The 16,109-nt window shown below is 39.4% G+C and overlaps 2 protein-coding genes across 3 annotated transcripts; one reads left to right on the forward strand and one right to left on the reverse strand.

The window, feature by feature from the left end:
* Nucleotides 1–274: 274 nt before the first annotated feature.
* On the reverse strand, nt 275–8,364 carry LOC112571882 (mitochondrial glycine transporter-like). Of its 2 annotated transcripts, none has more exons than XM_025251242.1 (10): nt 7,943–8,364; nt 7,113–7,210; nt 6,895–6,976; nt 6,389–6,459; nt 5,575–5,680; nt 5,320–5,389; nt 4,893–4,991; nt 2,572–2,737; nt 1,832–1,924; nt 275–1,558 (listed from the first exon to the last, which is right to left on the reverse strand). In XM_025251242.1, exons 1-9 carry the CDS (start codon nt 8,018–8,020, stop codon nt 1,861–1,863), a joined length of 834 nt encoding a protein of 277 aa, XP_025107027.1. In that variant the 5' UTR covers nt 8,021–8,364; the 3' UTR covers nt 275–1,558; nt 1,832–1,860. The 2 variants fall into 2 exon arrangements, with proteins under 2 accessions (XP_025107027.1, XP_025107019.1); XM_025251234.1 differs by having other exon boundaries at nt 7,113–7,225; nt 7,943–8,358.
* Nucleotides 8,365–10,153: 1,789 nt separating this feature from the next.
* LOC112560901 lies at nt 10,154–16,093 on the forward strand. Its single transcript, XM_025233013.1, has 3 exons — nt 10,154–10,889; nt 12,973–13,054; nt 14,513–16,093. Exons 1-3 carry the CDS (start codon nt 10,561–10,563, stop codon nt 15,038–15,040), a joined length of 939 nt encoding a protein of 312 aa, XP_025088798.1. The 5' UTR covers nt 10,154–10,560; the 3' UTR covers nt 15,041–16,093.
* Nucleotides 16,094–16,109: the final 16 nt, after the last annotated feature.

Below are 16,109 nucleotides of genomic sequence, written 5' to 3' on the forward strand. Positions count from 1 at the left end.
GTACACAAAAACTATAGCTGCAGCCCCAATGCTGATGACGCTATTTGTACTGTATCATCAGTTTGCTTTTCTAAAATGTTTAACAATCCAGCAGATAAATAGACTAATTAAGCTTTTACGGTGTCAGTTTTATCTGTTCAAAAATTCAGTTCATATGACGACTTATCATAGATTCTCCTTCCCATCTAAGGTTTTTGTGTACAATTATGCATGGAAAAGTACCAGTTAGCTCTCCCTCTTTCTCTACTCCATCCACATAACTGAAATAAATATATAAAAATAAATGATTTAATCAGATCTGGCATCAAAACTGGGGAAAAAACTAAATATATGACCCTAAACAAAGGGCAGCTAACAACAGTTATCAGCTGCTGTTCATGAAAATTTACCTATTCAGTTGTTTTCAACAGTAAAATATTTTCTTCAATGCAAAACATAACACACCATAGTCAATGCAGTCTCAATTACAGTAAACTAATCTTAAAACACTTTAAAATATTCAGGTGATTTCAGCATGCTTCATGCAGTTACATCAAATCTGATAAAATGAAATGTTACTGATCATATATGCAGATGATTGGGGGAAGGATGCAAAAGTGGATAACATGAATAATTCTCTAGTTTAAGATCTTTTCCATAGCAAAAATACATCTTTTTCTAAGATGCTATAACATGCATTCCCCATTAGTTTTGCAGGATTGGCTGAATTTGGTATAGAGAATTTCATTATGTATGAATACAAATTCTTCTAAAGATTTACAAACTGGATACATTCAACTATCTCAATACAAGAGGAGCAGAAGCAGACTCAGCTGCAAAACGCTGTGATCATCTCCAGATTCTCATCATCACTTAGCCTTCCAAGCATACCTTTATTGTCTTATGAAGATTTCTTGCTATGAAGTCTTCATGAAGATCAAGAGAAAGAGAGAAAACAGTAACCTACAGACTACTACAATGAGGTGCATGCACATGTGTTGCTAACCCTGTAATATCCATCATAGGTTATCCATGGGCATGCACAAGATTGCTGACCTGATTTAGCCTGGAATGCACACAATTTAATATCATAATAGCACCATTTCAAAATACCAAATTTCCAAGGGAAGGATTCACAAAACTGTTGCCAAAAGTTATACAAATTACATCATAACTTTTCATCCTGGGGACATTAAAAAAAAAACAAAAGAAAGAGAACCAAATCATTTCCAATAAAGACCACTCTCAGACTACTAAAAAAAATACTGCCTCCCATGAAAAATAAATAGTCACATATTTCATTTAGAGACATTGCACCGGTCAGATCTTGGCACAATATTCAATAACATTTTACCTATCTTGGGGTGCTAGCAATAATGTACTGGCAAAATTGATTACTGAAACTGGCGTGTTCATGAAATATTTTTTTACAGGGACAAACATAAGTTTTTTATATTTGGACCTTTTAGCAAATAACCACACGAAAATAGTGGCAATGTTGAATACAGCATGGAGTGTTCTGGAAATGAGGTAAAGAAATGGAGATTCATTATGTCTTGAGTCTGCATCTTCTCATGATCTGCAAACAGACATTAAACCATCATTATTAGCATCAGAATAACAAAAAATGGTCTTATCTCTAGTCTCAGTTCTTTGAAAATGCATAAATCAGAAATGAAATTTTGAAATTGTTCAGCATAAAAATGGTTATGAATTTTTTTATACTTGTCAATCAATTCAGAGTTGAAATTGGAGGCCTTGAAGTAAAGCATTATATGGGTCAGATAATTAGTTCTTTCTGGTTAGATCACTTACTGCACCAAAAGTGCTTTTGAATGCAAGACAAACTAACTTCTTCAAACACAGTCCATGTTGAGGCAGTCATAAGCGTACGGCGAAGTGTGCGAAGAAGAAGGCCTCTCCAAAACCCTGCAAATCCTCGTTCCTAAAAAATCCAAACAACTTAGAATGCCCAGTCCTCCACGAAACAGCAAAACATTAGCCGACAAGTTTGTGATTTTTATTGGGTTTTTTTTTTATTATTATTTTCCTTATACCGCATTTGTGACAAAGTGATGGCCACACTTAGTATCAGATAGCCCACATGATGTAAGAGGCTAACATGTAGGCACAGCATTATCATCTTACACTTTGCTCCTGTTGAAGTGTGTGGTTTAATAAAAGTACTTAAATGAGCATGTGTAGAAATAGGGGTACACCTATTAGCCTTATGCAGAATTTGGTCTATTTGCTACTTTTAAGTTCAGTTGGTGACATATACTTGGTTGGTGCCTATTTATACTAGTAAATTTATAACATATTTAGAATTCTCAGTAAAGAGAGGCAGTTGATACATTGAGTTATTGGTTCAGACATTCCTGCTTAGGGGTAAAAATATTTTCTGATTCAATTCCAAAATGCTTGCAAGACATAAGATCAAACAAATTCTGGAATTACAAGCCCTGAGTTAAAAATAAAAAGAATAGTATTTTCCATGTCTTACAGCCAAATTAGGTAAACAATATTTATGGCTCAAATTTTGCTCAAAAATGTAATGTTTATGTAATATCTGTTTAAGGGTTGTTCACGTACCTGATAAATAAACAACATGACTGCATGATGCTCTGATGTTTGGCAGGATACATCTGCATGCTGGTTTTGATAACATCAGCAGGCTGGGTCACAAATGATGCCAAGAATCCTGCCATTGCTCCATTACAAAAATCCATCATGACCTGGAAACTCTCTCTGGTTATGCCTATTGAAAAAAATTATCCACATGCTTAGCATAAAATTTATAAGAAAAAAAGCATTCCTCTGAGGCAAATCTTCTTCACTATTTTGGGCAGCTGAGGGACAATTTTAATCACCATTCTATGTGCATATGAAAAAACAGCAGGTAATTGAAAGACACTGACATTACACATATCTGAAATAAGAATGAGTTGGCTCACATGAGCTGCAGAATTATCTTTTTTTTTTTTCTGTGACTTTTAAATTTAGTATTGGCTTAGAATACTTAACTTACAAAATGTGGCACTTGCAGGCGTTGATGAGTGTGATCTTCCCAATGTGCTTAATTATTTTTATGCCCGCTTTGAGAAACATGACTTGTCTCATGAGGTTTCCACACTTAACCTCTGGTCCCTGAGCATGGGTTAGTGATTGCCCAGTCCTCTTTCAAATATCTCTTGAGGCTAGTAAATGTAAACAAGACTCCAGATCCACACGGGATCTGTAGATGCACCTTCCATTACTGCGCCAACAACTTGGTGGAGTTTTACAGCATCTATTCCAGCTGTCAGTGGATTCTGGTCACATTCCTGATATTTCGAAACTTTCTAACATTGTGCCTGTTCCAAAAATCAATAGGCCCAGTCGACCCAACAGCTTCAGACCAGACGCTCTTATGTTAATCATTACGAAATCACTTGAGAAAATTGTAAGGAGCGAGATTATGACTGCTGTTGATCCACACCTTGACCCGCTGCAGTTTGCCTACAGAGCTAGAAGAGGTGTCAATGATGCTAAGCTGCTTATACTAAATACTCTGTATAAACATCTAGAGAAAGCCAGAGCTCATGCCAGGCTTGTCTTTGCTGATTTTTCTTCTGCTTTTAACACTGTGCTACCTCACTTGTTGGCAGAGAGTCTAGTTTCAGATTTCCATCTATCTCACCAACTTACTCTCTGGATCATGGAGTTTTTAACAAACAGGCAACAGAGTTTCTGTTAACAGTCTTTTCTCAGATCCTGTTGTCACCTGTACAGTTTCCCTTCAAGGCTGCAGCTTGTCTCCACTACTGTTCACACTGTATACTAACAGTAGAAGCCCCACGGTTAGAGCTTTCTTGTAAAATTTGCTGATGACACTGCCTTGCTGTCTCTTTTGTATGGTAGTGAACATGATCATAGTGGAGCTCTTCCTGACTTTGTTCACGAGTGTGCAAACAGTTTCTTGTCCTAAATGCCTCAAAGACTAAGGAATGATTTTTGACTTTCGGACGAACAGAGCTGAGGCAGTCATCAGTATTATCCATGATCATGCCATTGCGATAGTTGACTCTTACAAATATCTAGGTACTATTTTTGATAACAAGCTTACATGGGACATCAACACTGACATGATCCTCCGTAAGAGCCAACAACGTCTGTACCTCCTACGGAAACTCAGACCTTTCTCTGTCAGCTCTGTCATCCTCACTTGGTTCTATCAGTCCGGCATCAAAAGTCTCATCATTCTTTCTTTTATTTCTTGGTTCCACATCCTCTCCCTAGGGAACAGGAACAGCCTCATCTCCCTTGTTAATATCTGTTCCAAGATCACGGGAACCAGGCAGAGTGATTTAGCAGCCTTTTGTCATCAGCGAATCCTCAGGAAGGAATCACTCATCCTTTCTATTTCTGATCGTGTGTTGGCAGTTTTCAGTCTTGCGGTCTGGCTGTAAGTACACGATGCCTGTATGCAGAACTAATCATCACTGCAACTTATTCATTCCATGTGCCATTCACATAATAAGCTCTACTGGCCATCATCTTGTACTAGGCTGAGGTGGCCTGGGGTCATCAACTGTATCTGCTGTTAAGAATGTGTGTGTGTGAAAGCGACACTATTTCAACATGTACATTTATATTATCTTCTAATATCATGTATTTTTATATACTATTGCTAGTACAAGCACTATTCTGAATTGCCCCTGGGGATCAATAAAGTTGTTTGTGTTTACATTCTTGAAAAATCTACTCATTTTCAACATAATCAATAAGTCATTTGTCTGTTAAAAGAAAAAAGACAATAAAATTTTATTGTGAACTACTACTGTTAAGGCCAATACTGTGACCAAAAAAAAACCAACAAAACAATGAAAACACTTTCCAAACTAAATAAGTCGATTCAAAAAATAAATACTCACTACGTTGATTAATGAGTTTCAGTCGAGTGTAAAACATATAATAAAGACCAGAATATGGCACATCTCGTAACAAGGTTGGCAGTAATCCACTGTAGAGACCTGTAACAAACTTTTCTTGAGATTTAAGACTAATAGAAAGATGTGTAAAAACAAAAAATGAAATGGCATAAAACACAGTTTTGATTATTAGTGTCAATGTCAGTTATTAACTATACTATATTTTATAATATATCATGTGAATTATTATGGATTTAAACCACAAAATATCTATAATCTAACCCAACTTAGCCTTTCAAATAACACTAACCCAAACCCTATTCACATCTCAGAGTTTTCATAAAGTACATGAGCACACACACATAAGTCCAACTATCAAATATAAGTTCAAATTAAGGATGCATATTCAAATGACATCTATCTACCTTACCTCGAAGGCCTTCGGCTTTGTATATCACAGTAAGTGCATGAGCTATGCCTCTGTATCTGAAGGCTCCACTCTGCAAACAAAAACGTTACAGAACAGATAATATTAAAACGTACTAGTTCACAAATGACGATAGAAACAACACACTCTGGGTCAATACTTTTTATGCTTTAAATGCATGAATCCACATACCATATACAAAGAACAGATTTATTTTTGTACATATGAGAAGAACATTTTACTACTAAACAAACCTACTTCATAGCGTGTCTTGATGACTGTAATCGGGAGAATCAGAGAGCAGGAGATGGAGCGTGCTGACATGCCCAGGAGGAGAGATTCCAGTGCTGATGGGTTAGCACTCCTACAGTACATGAATTTTATGTAACCTATGATCCATGCAAAATCTACAAGATCTGCTACCTTTCTAAGATGCACAGCAAGCAAATTCAGTTTGGAGTCTTTGTCATGAACAAATGAGAGAGTTCCTCCAACTTTTAAAATGACTGTCATAAAAGGGTCTATTGTCTAGAGGGATTCTTAAATATATTATATTCATCTTTATAAAAACTAGCAAAGACTTTTACCTTTATCACTTAAAACAAGTTCTGTGAAATATTATGTCAGAAGCCCTGTATCTTCATAACTTTAGACAGCGTAGTGTATGTCACAAACAACTGGTGCTAATATTAATATAATCATTCTAACAAACCTTAAGGTGATCACAACAACTCTCCTCTTACCCTGAAGGCTTTCCCTCCATTGTAAACACAATAACAAAAGCCACAGGGCTAGAAGTTTCAAGTAGGAAGAAGAGGAATTTGGTTAATTACCTCCCTTCTATTTGCGGGTTTTATGATCTTTTAGGGGTTGTACATGAACTCCATCTACATTTAAACAATTTATTTCAAAACAAAAAGCATGTGCAGTTTCATAGAAAACACATTCTAATCTTTTCTAATGTTATACATTATGGGCAAAAACAGACTGAATACTCTGGCTTCAATTTAATATAACCAAATACCCAGTCTTGCAACTACTATAACAATACAATTTGTGCCTGCAATCTCACCCCAGGTCTTTCTTAAGCCAGTGCAGAATGCCAAAGTAAAGACCAATCCCTGGACCACAGCGTGTCACAGACTAAAACACAAGAATAAAGTGTATGATAAAGACTCTTCATCACCCATTAACAACAAAAAGCAGTCACTACTAGAATATTTGCACTTGCCCATGAAATTTAAATTGTTTTCTTTTTTAGTTTTTGTATGATGATCCCATAGAGTATTTTATCAGGTGTTATGAAATGACACAAAACTTTTTTTTTAATGACAAGTATTGGAGATATTCTTACATAATCAATACGGACTCAACTTGGATATTTACATTATCTACATCGCTGATGAAATGTAAACTTTTATGTCTTTTGCAATAACAGAGAAGTTTTGAATGAAAACAAAAAGCTGAAACTGACATTTGCTTCCTTTAAAGTTACAAAATACAACCGTCTGAAGGAAGGCAGCACAATTTTATCTCAGTTTACAAATCAAATCCTACATTTAAGCAAAGATTACTCACAGGCCATGCTCCTGTCCACAGTCCCGCTATTCGCTCTTTTTGGACAACACTGATGACAACTTTCATCACTCCTGTGTTTGACCTGCATGTTATGGGATGTATAGAAATGGCAGTATACTAATGATGTAAAAATATCATTTCCAACATATACTAATGACTAAAAATATGATACCCAACATCTACTAATATACTGATCACAGTAAAAATATCATACTCACCCAACATATATTGATGACTGTAAACGAGTTTTTACAAGGTCAAGAGGCTGTAGTATTATTGCAGACACTGAGCCCCCAGTGGCTCCTGCCAGGAAGGCCTGTATTACAGGTGACTGTGTGTTATAAAAGAGAAATAAATAAGGCCTGAATTGTATTGGATTGCCTGAATTGTCTCTTTATTTATTTATACAAGCTTACACTGTAAGTTAGTATCAAGCCAGAATTCCTTTTCTCTTTATTAATTTTAGTAAGAACCAAATTTCTGCCTTCCACTTTTCACATGATCCTTTAATGAAACTTAGGCAACTATTGCCAAGATTCCAGGAGGGAGATTACATACTACCATAGCCCATTTGCGTTTTTTCCTTTGTATAAACTGCTTTAAAAATTGTAAAGGCAGGCTTATCTTCTGTTATCTAACCAAGTAAAAGAAACCAAAGTATTGTAATTTGTTTCAGAAACAAACTTGTAAATTCATTTAAAGTGTGAAAAGCTATATTACCTCTTTCTATTTGATCATGTTACTGTTGATAAATTACAGCTTAAACATGTCCATATGTTCCCTAAACACAAACTGGCGATCATGTTTTGATCATTTTTTATTCATCACCCATCATCAAAACTGCCTCCAACCCCTACTTTGCCCACTTATCGCAAATTCATGGGACTAGCAATAATTTGTATAGAAACTCTTGTTCGAACACATATACCTAGAGCTATGAAATAATAAATTAACTAGGGAGTAGGACTGCAGGCAAAATAACACATCAAGCACACATTTCTGCTACTCGCTTCAAAACAACATAAACTGAGTGTACCAAATTACTCACAGATATAAGTCTCTCGTCCATTCCTTTCCCCTTCTCACGGGGCTTATTAGATGGTGTTGGTGTGTCTGTTGTCTGCATTGATCTGGTGAACTCTTTGTGTTTTGGTCATTGGCAAACTGTAAACATCATTACGATTCTGTGATAACCGATCAAACTGCTTCGCAACAAGTGGTGTGAAGGCCAAGACTTCGTCAGTTCATGATAAGGCTGGTGTGGCTACTGTAGAAGTCTAGATAAAATACAATCTCCGTCATAACAAATATGAGCATCTGCGTTTTTCACTGGCTCTTTGCGTGCTCATTTCGGCACCTTCAACTCATCTACGGGGAGGGAGTTAAGTTCAAGGCGTTAGTCGTACGCAGCAGAGTAAGTAACGGCTCTCAAAACTCGGTTAAACCACACCATACAATCCTCACGTGACCCACACGTTCACACACACACAAACACAGATTATCTGACAATGACAATTCTTTATCGATGACAGGTAAAATAAGCAAGAAAATGCTTTTTTTTTTTTTTAGCCCTCGCTCTTTACGGGGAAACAATAAACTAAGTGAAGAAATTACTCTGAGAATACTGAGTAGTAAACATATAAGGTACATAAAGCAGTTAAAACCAGTTGTCTGAAATCTGGAGAAACGCATCGTTAATATACTAAAAATTTACTTAAACATTTGACCGTACTAAGTAAGAAAAATCTTGGTCTGTATGATAATGACAATAACACAACTTTAAAAGTTGCTTTCGAAAATTACAGGCCAATAGACGATGAAGAAATAAACAAAATTACACTACGTAGAGAAATATATTTTTCGTAAAATTGCCCTCTTGGCTCCCATACAAGATACAGTAGGTCATTTCCGACGAGCACAGTGTAAAAACATGGAAAAAGACTAAAGACATCAGTAATGTACTAGCACGAACTTAATTGTATTATACGTGATCTGCCTTCTGTTTCACGCTGTCGTGACTAAACTCGAGGGACGTAATAAACGCGACCGTGACTGGAAGAGTGGTCTCTCTTTCCGCCACATCTTTTTTATGTACAAGTATAAACTAAACAAAGTATTTGTAACTTGACGATTTCACCTGACACATTTAAAGTCTCGGTGAATAGAAGGAACAAAGAAATGTATATAAAGTTCTTGTTCAAGTGGCTTATGGACTATCGCCAGTTTATAGTGATTCATTCATATGGTAGTGCACTGTGTGTGTGTGCGCGCGCGAGAGAGAGAAATTAGTAATTGTTTGTAGGAAACAAAGCGCAGGATGAGCGATATGTAGATTATAGTTTCTACAAAGTGTGCGAACTGCAACTAGACGTTTGGCGATGTGCATTTGTAATGTTAGTTAATTGTTGTCAGGCTGCGAGTAAGCAAGCGAGATCGAAGTGACAATGCCATTTTCGTGACACGCTGAAATCATTCAAAGCGCTGCTCGATCGTGGTCAAAGTCGCTCTTTCTGGCCTTTGCAATATCAATAGCAGAACAAAGTGTGTCACCACTCTGTTATCACAAATATCTACAGAATTATAAGCATATTTAACTGACATTTTTTCCACATACACATATACACTTGGCGTGTTTAAATTGTACTACTATACACAATTTTCAGAAGCATGTCAAGAAATGCACATGTGGTGTTGGGTGAGGGCCTGCAGTGTTATCGTGTGACACCTTGGAATGCACCCTTTTCGCTTTGTCGGCTTCTTTAATTGTACTCTCTTATACCCACGCACCCTTTGACACTGCGAGCGTGTTTGAGCCCAGGTTTACTGAGTGATTTCTTCCCCTGTAGACCTACCTATACTATACCCCCTTGCCAGATACTGTTGCCACCACCACCCACCTAAATCAAAAATAGTTTGCAATGTAGGCATAAACATTTAGCGTCCTGGTTTGGTACAACTGCTCAATTATAGAATACGGCAACTATTTTGATGTTGCTATGATGACGTTGCTGATAGGTATAGGCAAACTTAATCATGACATTTTGTTGAGGGTTGAGTCGGTGGATTGTGGAGGGAATAGGGAATATTGTGCAGTGGGCAACACGAAGGTGGCATAGAGTTTACATCGACTCTAGACAAGCTTGAGACAATGGCATACCGTGGGCGACGAGCACTGGCATGCAGAATCGTGTAGCAACCTTGCTGTCAGAGGCTCGCACTGAGGACACGTAGTGTCTATTCGTAGACTGAACCGCGTGGATTCGTCGTCTCCTTCGCTGGCAGAGGCCTCTTGACGGGAAGCCAACCGTTTGGTAGCACTCCATTGACAGACATTCTTTCGTCATATCTGAACGGAACTTAAGCAAGGTGGCGTCGCTGTTGCTGGCAACGTTGCCCCCAGTCACAAGGGATAATATCAACGCTGCAGTAGCAGGTTCCGCACCAATGCTGGATCATCCGGAAAATATCTATACTGACGTAAAAAATTACAAGTCAGATAAGTTCCATTGGCCTTTAATTCTCCTGGGATAAAGGGTTATTGGAGGCCAGAAGTTTAGACGGGAAGCTAGAAGGGAGCTGCACAAGAAAGGAGAGAGCGAACGTACTGTTCCAGATCCTTCACAGGGACCCTCCAATGTCGTCGTAAAGCTATTGCATGTGAAGAAGATGGGCAAAGGAAACACGCTGTCCGTCATCTATCACAGCGTGCCGCCTCGACCTCTGAACTACACTTTTTCGGACATGCTTCAGACGTCAGAAGGTGGCCGCCCGAGAGGCGGGTCGCGGAGTGTGGTGGTTTCGTCCAACGCGCCGGAGGAGTACGTCGAGAGGTTCAAGTCCCGACCTACCACCCGTCCGGCCATCATCGATTTCAGCGGCGCCACCGTCAAACTTTTCAAAGGCAAAGGAGCTCGGTTATTACTGGGTAACGGCTTTCCACCGAAGAAGATTGCGCAGAGTGCCGCCACGAAGTTTGGCAAAAACTGCTGCACGAGGTATGTGCGTTTCGTCCTCTGACGACGATGGTGACAATGAAATGTATTGTAAGATGACGCTCATCTTCTGCTCTTTACTTCCGACAATGAATTAAGCTGTTTGAAGACCTGTCTGTATGAGCAGAGTTATTCCCGTGCAATGACTTTCAGTATACTACACTTTGTGTTTACTTTGGTGTAATGTTTTTGATGTCAGAGCCCTTTATTGTTCGGGAACTAGATGAAAGAAAATTGCTAGGCGAAAAGCATGATTGATTACCAGTGTTTTTGCTAATAGTGTTGCTACGTCTCCATTCCTGGAGTTCTGTTCCAACGATTACTGTGTCACCAACCGCTACTAGCGCTAGTTACAAACATGACCGACCAGACCCAAACGCGTAGCTGACCATCAAACATTATTCTGATGCCCACATACAGCCTGAATACTTCCATAATCCTACGAAAACTCAGAAGGCAGAAAACACTGCTGAAGCCCACACCATGCCGACAATAGCCATTATATGGCAGGTAGCATGCTCGTCGGGTATTCGGACCACAGCGCCAGCTTAGTTCGGGTAAGATCAGTCGACATGAAACAACTCTGTGTTTGCCAGGACAAAGACTAATACAAGTCTCAGTGCCAAATATCGTGCGGGTATTATCCAGACACCAAGACCTACACAAACTCACGGATACACGACAATCAGTGTCCAGACACACACACACACAAGTGCACAGAGTAAGAGATTTACGGGGTAGGGGCTAAATAACAGTGACTGATTCAATCTAACCTGCATGTGTCAATAACAAGAAATATAAATGGGAGTGCCGAGAAATCGCATTTTCTTTTGTACCATACTTGAATGTCCTGCTGTAATTTAATGTGTTCCATATATGGTTGAATCATAAACGGGCTTGAAGTTAGGACGGATGACTTCGTCCCTTAGTTCACTGTACTTCCTCACCTAAACAATAACAAAGATTTCTGGATGTTATCTCCTCTGTTTTCAGATCCCGATAAAACTTGCAAGTGTAATGGTATAAAGTTGACATCGTAGTTAATCCACTTGAGTCACGAGTCACCTGTCATAAATCTGAGTATAATAACGAGCTTGCACGCCAAAGAATAGAACTCCCCGTGCGACTACCTAACTTAACTTTTCCTACAAACTAATTAAGTGAAGTCCTGCGTGGTGTTGTTAGGAAACGATGGTATGTAAGGTAAGTATCATTTTTAATGTCGAGCATGGACATTTTGAAGAAGGTGTGCTGTGGCTGTGGTATGTCATGAAAGGGATTAGTCTGTCCAAGACTACAAATAAACTGGTATTTATAAGAACTGATCAATCATCTGTGGTGGGTAGCTTTGTGTTAGTACCTGTTGGTGAGAAAGTAGGCATGTGCTTCTGCTACATACAGCAGTGGTAAATTACGGAATGAATATTAATAAAACAATTACGTATGTCCTAATGATTTTGCTGAATATTTGGCGTGCTTTGCCGAGAGATATATCACCCAGGCGGACAAATAGCTGTAATAAAGAATTCGTTTAGGACATGGGTGGGGAATGTCCAGTCCGTGGAGTCGTTTGGTCTGGCCGCTGGCAGGGCTCGAAGTTCAGTAAATCTAGGGACATTTTTCATAGCAACATAAATTTATATTAATTGAATCCTAATAACCAAGAAAATTTTGTTGGCAAGGAACGGCCATTACGGGATTGACAGGACATCTAGATAAGTACATAACGGGACAGACACGTATGATTCTCGTCTGCTCCGGCCCGTCTGCTTGTATTTTGGTGACTCAGAGGACAGTAAATGCCAGGCTGGGTAGGAGTGTACACGTTGCAAAAGTGTCAACACACTTTGTTTGTAAGCAGGGGTAACGTTTCCAGACGAAGCGCGATCGAGGGTGTAGCTCGAGTCTTAACAATGCCGAAGTTTTAAAGTTACCTGCAGTATGTCTGTAATTTTATACTCGATTGATAGACTCGGGGTATCTGTCAGCAGGGATACTTGCCAATCGACGGTTAGTGGATCTCCTTGCTGAGTTGTTTGTCCACCTTTATTGTAACTGAAGAGTTGGGCGTCGTGACTATATGCAGGACTTTTCAGCTTGAAGTATGCGTTAGAGTGAACTTACAAAATGCTCGTCTCAGTCCCCTGAACGACCGAGTGAGCAAACAGGTAAATAGTTTGAATCCCGGATTTGTTCTGGCGCTACTTCCAAGCGGGACAAAAATACATACATCAGAACGGGCGTAGAATGCTTCTTCGCATTTGTATTCACAAAGCACGTTTAGCCAGCCAATTAACCGGCACAAGCTAGGTAAATATTATCCACACATAGCAGCTAACTTCTCGTATTCCTGGCCTTTGTGTAGCCGGACCCTATTCACTACGGATAGTTTATGGAATGGGGCTTTGCTAATGAAGTTCTCGCAGTTTGGTTTAATGTGGATAAATATGCTGGCGATCGTGTTAGATCCCCTTCAACAGAAACAACAAAATTGTCCAAAAGCTTAAAAATAAACTAGACAATAATGATGGCATAGAACCGTGTACTCATTGCCGATTTTGTAGATTTCATAATTTGAGACTAACAGACGCCATTTAAAACGAAACTAAACATCTTTGTCGATACCTTACCCATCCTCGATCCCGCTGTTGAGTTAAAACGATCAAGCCGTATGTTGTTGGTTTTTTTGTTTGTTTGTTTGTTTTTTTTTTAACCCCCGTTGTTCTTTTTGTTTGATTTATATTTTGATTGTCTGATTGGGGAGTACAATTAGGTCATTGTTAATAATAATTTTCTAGTTTGGGTTCTAGGCTTCACCATTTAACTTTGACCAAACAACATGCACAATCTCATACTGTCTGGAATTCCAACTATACCGATCGTTAGTTAACCTACTCACTGGCTTATGAAGCAGGAGTTAGGTTGTCTGTCTAGTTAATTTAGCCTGATAAGTTATGGCAATTTTGCCCATGGGTAAACTGCTAACGGTCATGATTATGAGTCTAGTTTGATAATAATCAGACAACAATCCATACTTTACTTCGTGATTGTTGGTCTGCAAACGAAATTACGATGTTCCTGGGATTTCTCGTGTGAATGACAGTTATGACGTGATACTTACCGCCACATTAACATAATTCTGCAGGGGAACATTGCGTACGATGTTACCATGTCAAACACTTACATTACCTGGCATCCTCCTTAGGAGGTTCACATGTATGTGTGAGGTGTAGGTGTGTGTGTGTGTGTGTGTTGAATGTCTTGGTATGTCTGCCCATTATGTTTTGTATGTACATATATACTCATATTATGTTTGTATATGTGTCTGGGTTTGTGAGCAAAAGGAAATTTTCTGTCTTGGACAATAAAAATTGATCTGATTAAAATCTCGCCACACGGTACATGCCCCACACCTGCTCTTCCTCCAACAAAGGACAACGACGTATGAATCCCAGTGTAACAAAAATCTTATTTATTAACATAAAAATTACGTTTAATACACAATTAAAAGTTGGCTCATCTGAAAGGGGTCCCAGTCTATCTGTGCTGCCAAACTACAATGCTTTTAACTCCCGCGCCCCCGAATGTATCGTATTGTTATTTACGTCTGATTTTCCTTTTTTCAGCAGCCATCATTCAGTGAGCTGGACAATATGACTACCACCGCTTTGCACATGGCACCATTGTCTAACAAATCGCCGATTGGGAAAGGCAGAGAACTCTCAACACAGAAAGCGCCATACCATGCATCCCTCACATCCAAGCCTTCCAAAACCCCTGAGCTGACGCGATTCCACGGAGTCTGGTCGTCTGCATCTTCAACCAAGAGTAGCGGGAAGTCGGCGACGTCGCGCTCCAGGCGGCCCATGGAGCCAGATCCAAGGCAGAGGCCGGACTTCTCCTCTGGCAACAAATTCGTTGCGGGTGATGTCAATGTGGCGCCATACGTCGAGCAGCCCTTTCCGCCGGAAGTCCTCTCCCAGACAGACGATTTTGACGACCTGAGCGAGCTGCCCCCGCCAAAGAAGATCGTGCCCAGGCGGGAGTTGCCGTGGGTTTTTCGTTTCAAGGTGAAGAAGGAAATGAACGCACTGTCCAGGATCATGGCAAGCAAGCCCAGTGTAGTCTCCACCCTGGCCGGCCCCGTGGTGTGAACAAGGCAGCAGCTTGTGTCGTAAGTCACTTGTCTGAATGATGTTTACCAACACCGAAGACGTCGTGTGCTGTAAAGTTTAAATTTAACCGTTACACTGTATTTACCCAATACATGGCGGAAATGACGTGTTGGTACTCTGCACCTGCGCAACGTGTTTGGAATGTGACAAGCGACACATTACACAAAAATACCAAACATAAAGACAACTGGAAGCGTATGTCCCGCTGCTGAATGCACAGGAAACAATTGTAAGATATATTAGTAATAAAAAGTATGGTGCATTTGCCTGCCAGCAGCAGCCTCAAGGCGCTTTGACATAATCGACTTAGCAACATCTGCCACACACATACAGAGCACACGCATTCATACAAAGGCCAGACATTTTCGCTAAATTCAAGATACCAGAGAGATACTATGCACAACTGTGTTTTGAAAAGCTGGGTACTGATACTACACACTACCATGGAGTAGACGAGGCAAAACAAACATGTGCGAAACAGTGCTATGGAAGACAGCTGTCTTGGTGGCACACTGAGTGCACATAGGAGAAAATGTCTTGGATGTACAGCAACTTTATAGAGATTACACATTGCAGAGGTCATGTGAACGAAACCCAGAAATTATTGTAGTACTTATAACAATCATCAGTACCAGCTCTGAACAGTAACTGAGGATTTTCAAATGCTATGGTGATGTGCCATCCGTCGATCATGAAAGTGTTCCCAAAATGTCTCTGGCCAATTTTTCTGATTCCTTTTCTTTTCGTTTTTTTTAAATGTTAGGCAATAACATTTTTTTTCCTATTAGTCGGCTGCAGCTTGCGAAATTAGACGAACATGGACTCGTACTAACCATTGTAGCCTGGATTCGTTCTTTGTCTTCTGGTATTTGGGTTCCGAACCCTCACAATTTTCGGGTTTATACGAGCAAAATAAATCTTCAAAGAATCCAATGCATCACTCCACCTGCTGGGTATTGTTTACATTACAAACTTATATTACGCTTATTAGGAGACAGCGTAAGAATCATATGATGACTTACACGTTAGTCCAGGGGTGGGCAACATA

The sequence above is a fragment of the Pomacea canaliculata genome, linkage group LG1, assembly GCF_003073045.1.
Source record: "Pomacea canaliculata isolate SZHN2017 linkage group LG1, ASM307304v1, whole genome shotgun sequence".
NCBI lineage: Eukaryota > Metazoa > Mollusca > Gastropoda > Architaenioglossa > Ampullariidae > Pomacea > Pomacea canaliculata.

What these genes read in the sequence shown, in the direction of transcription:
- LOC112571882 (XM_025251234.1), bottom strand. Translation starts at nt 8,020, where the DNA reads ATGCAGACAACAGACACACCAACACCATCTAATAAGCCCCGTGAGAAG. An exon ending in CAAAGCCGAAGGCCTTCGAG is followed by an intron (nt 4,992 to 5,319) that starts GTAAGGTAGATA and finishes AGTTTGTTACAG; the next exon opens with GTCTCTACAGTGGATTACTG. An exon ending in GAAACTCATTAATCAACGTA is followed by an intron (nt 2,738 to 4,892) that starts GTGAGTATTTAT and finishes TTTTTTCAATAG; the next exon opens with GCATAACCAGAGAGAGTTTC.
- LOC112560901 (XM_025233013.1), top strand. Translation starts at nt 10,561, where the DNA reads ATGGGCAAAGGAAACACGCTGTCCGTCATCTATCACAGCGTGCCGCCT. An exon ending in GGCAAAAACTGCTGCACGAG is followed by an intron (nt 10,890 to 12,972) that starts GTATGTGCGTTT and finishes GACTATATGCAG; the next exon opens with GACTTTTCAGCTTGAAGTAT. An exon ending in ACGACCGAGTGAGCAAACAG is followed by an intron (nt 13,055 to 14,512) that starts GTAAATAGTTTG and finishes TCCTTTTTTCAG; the next exon opens with CAGCCATCATTCAGTGAGCT.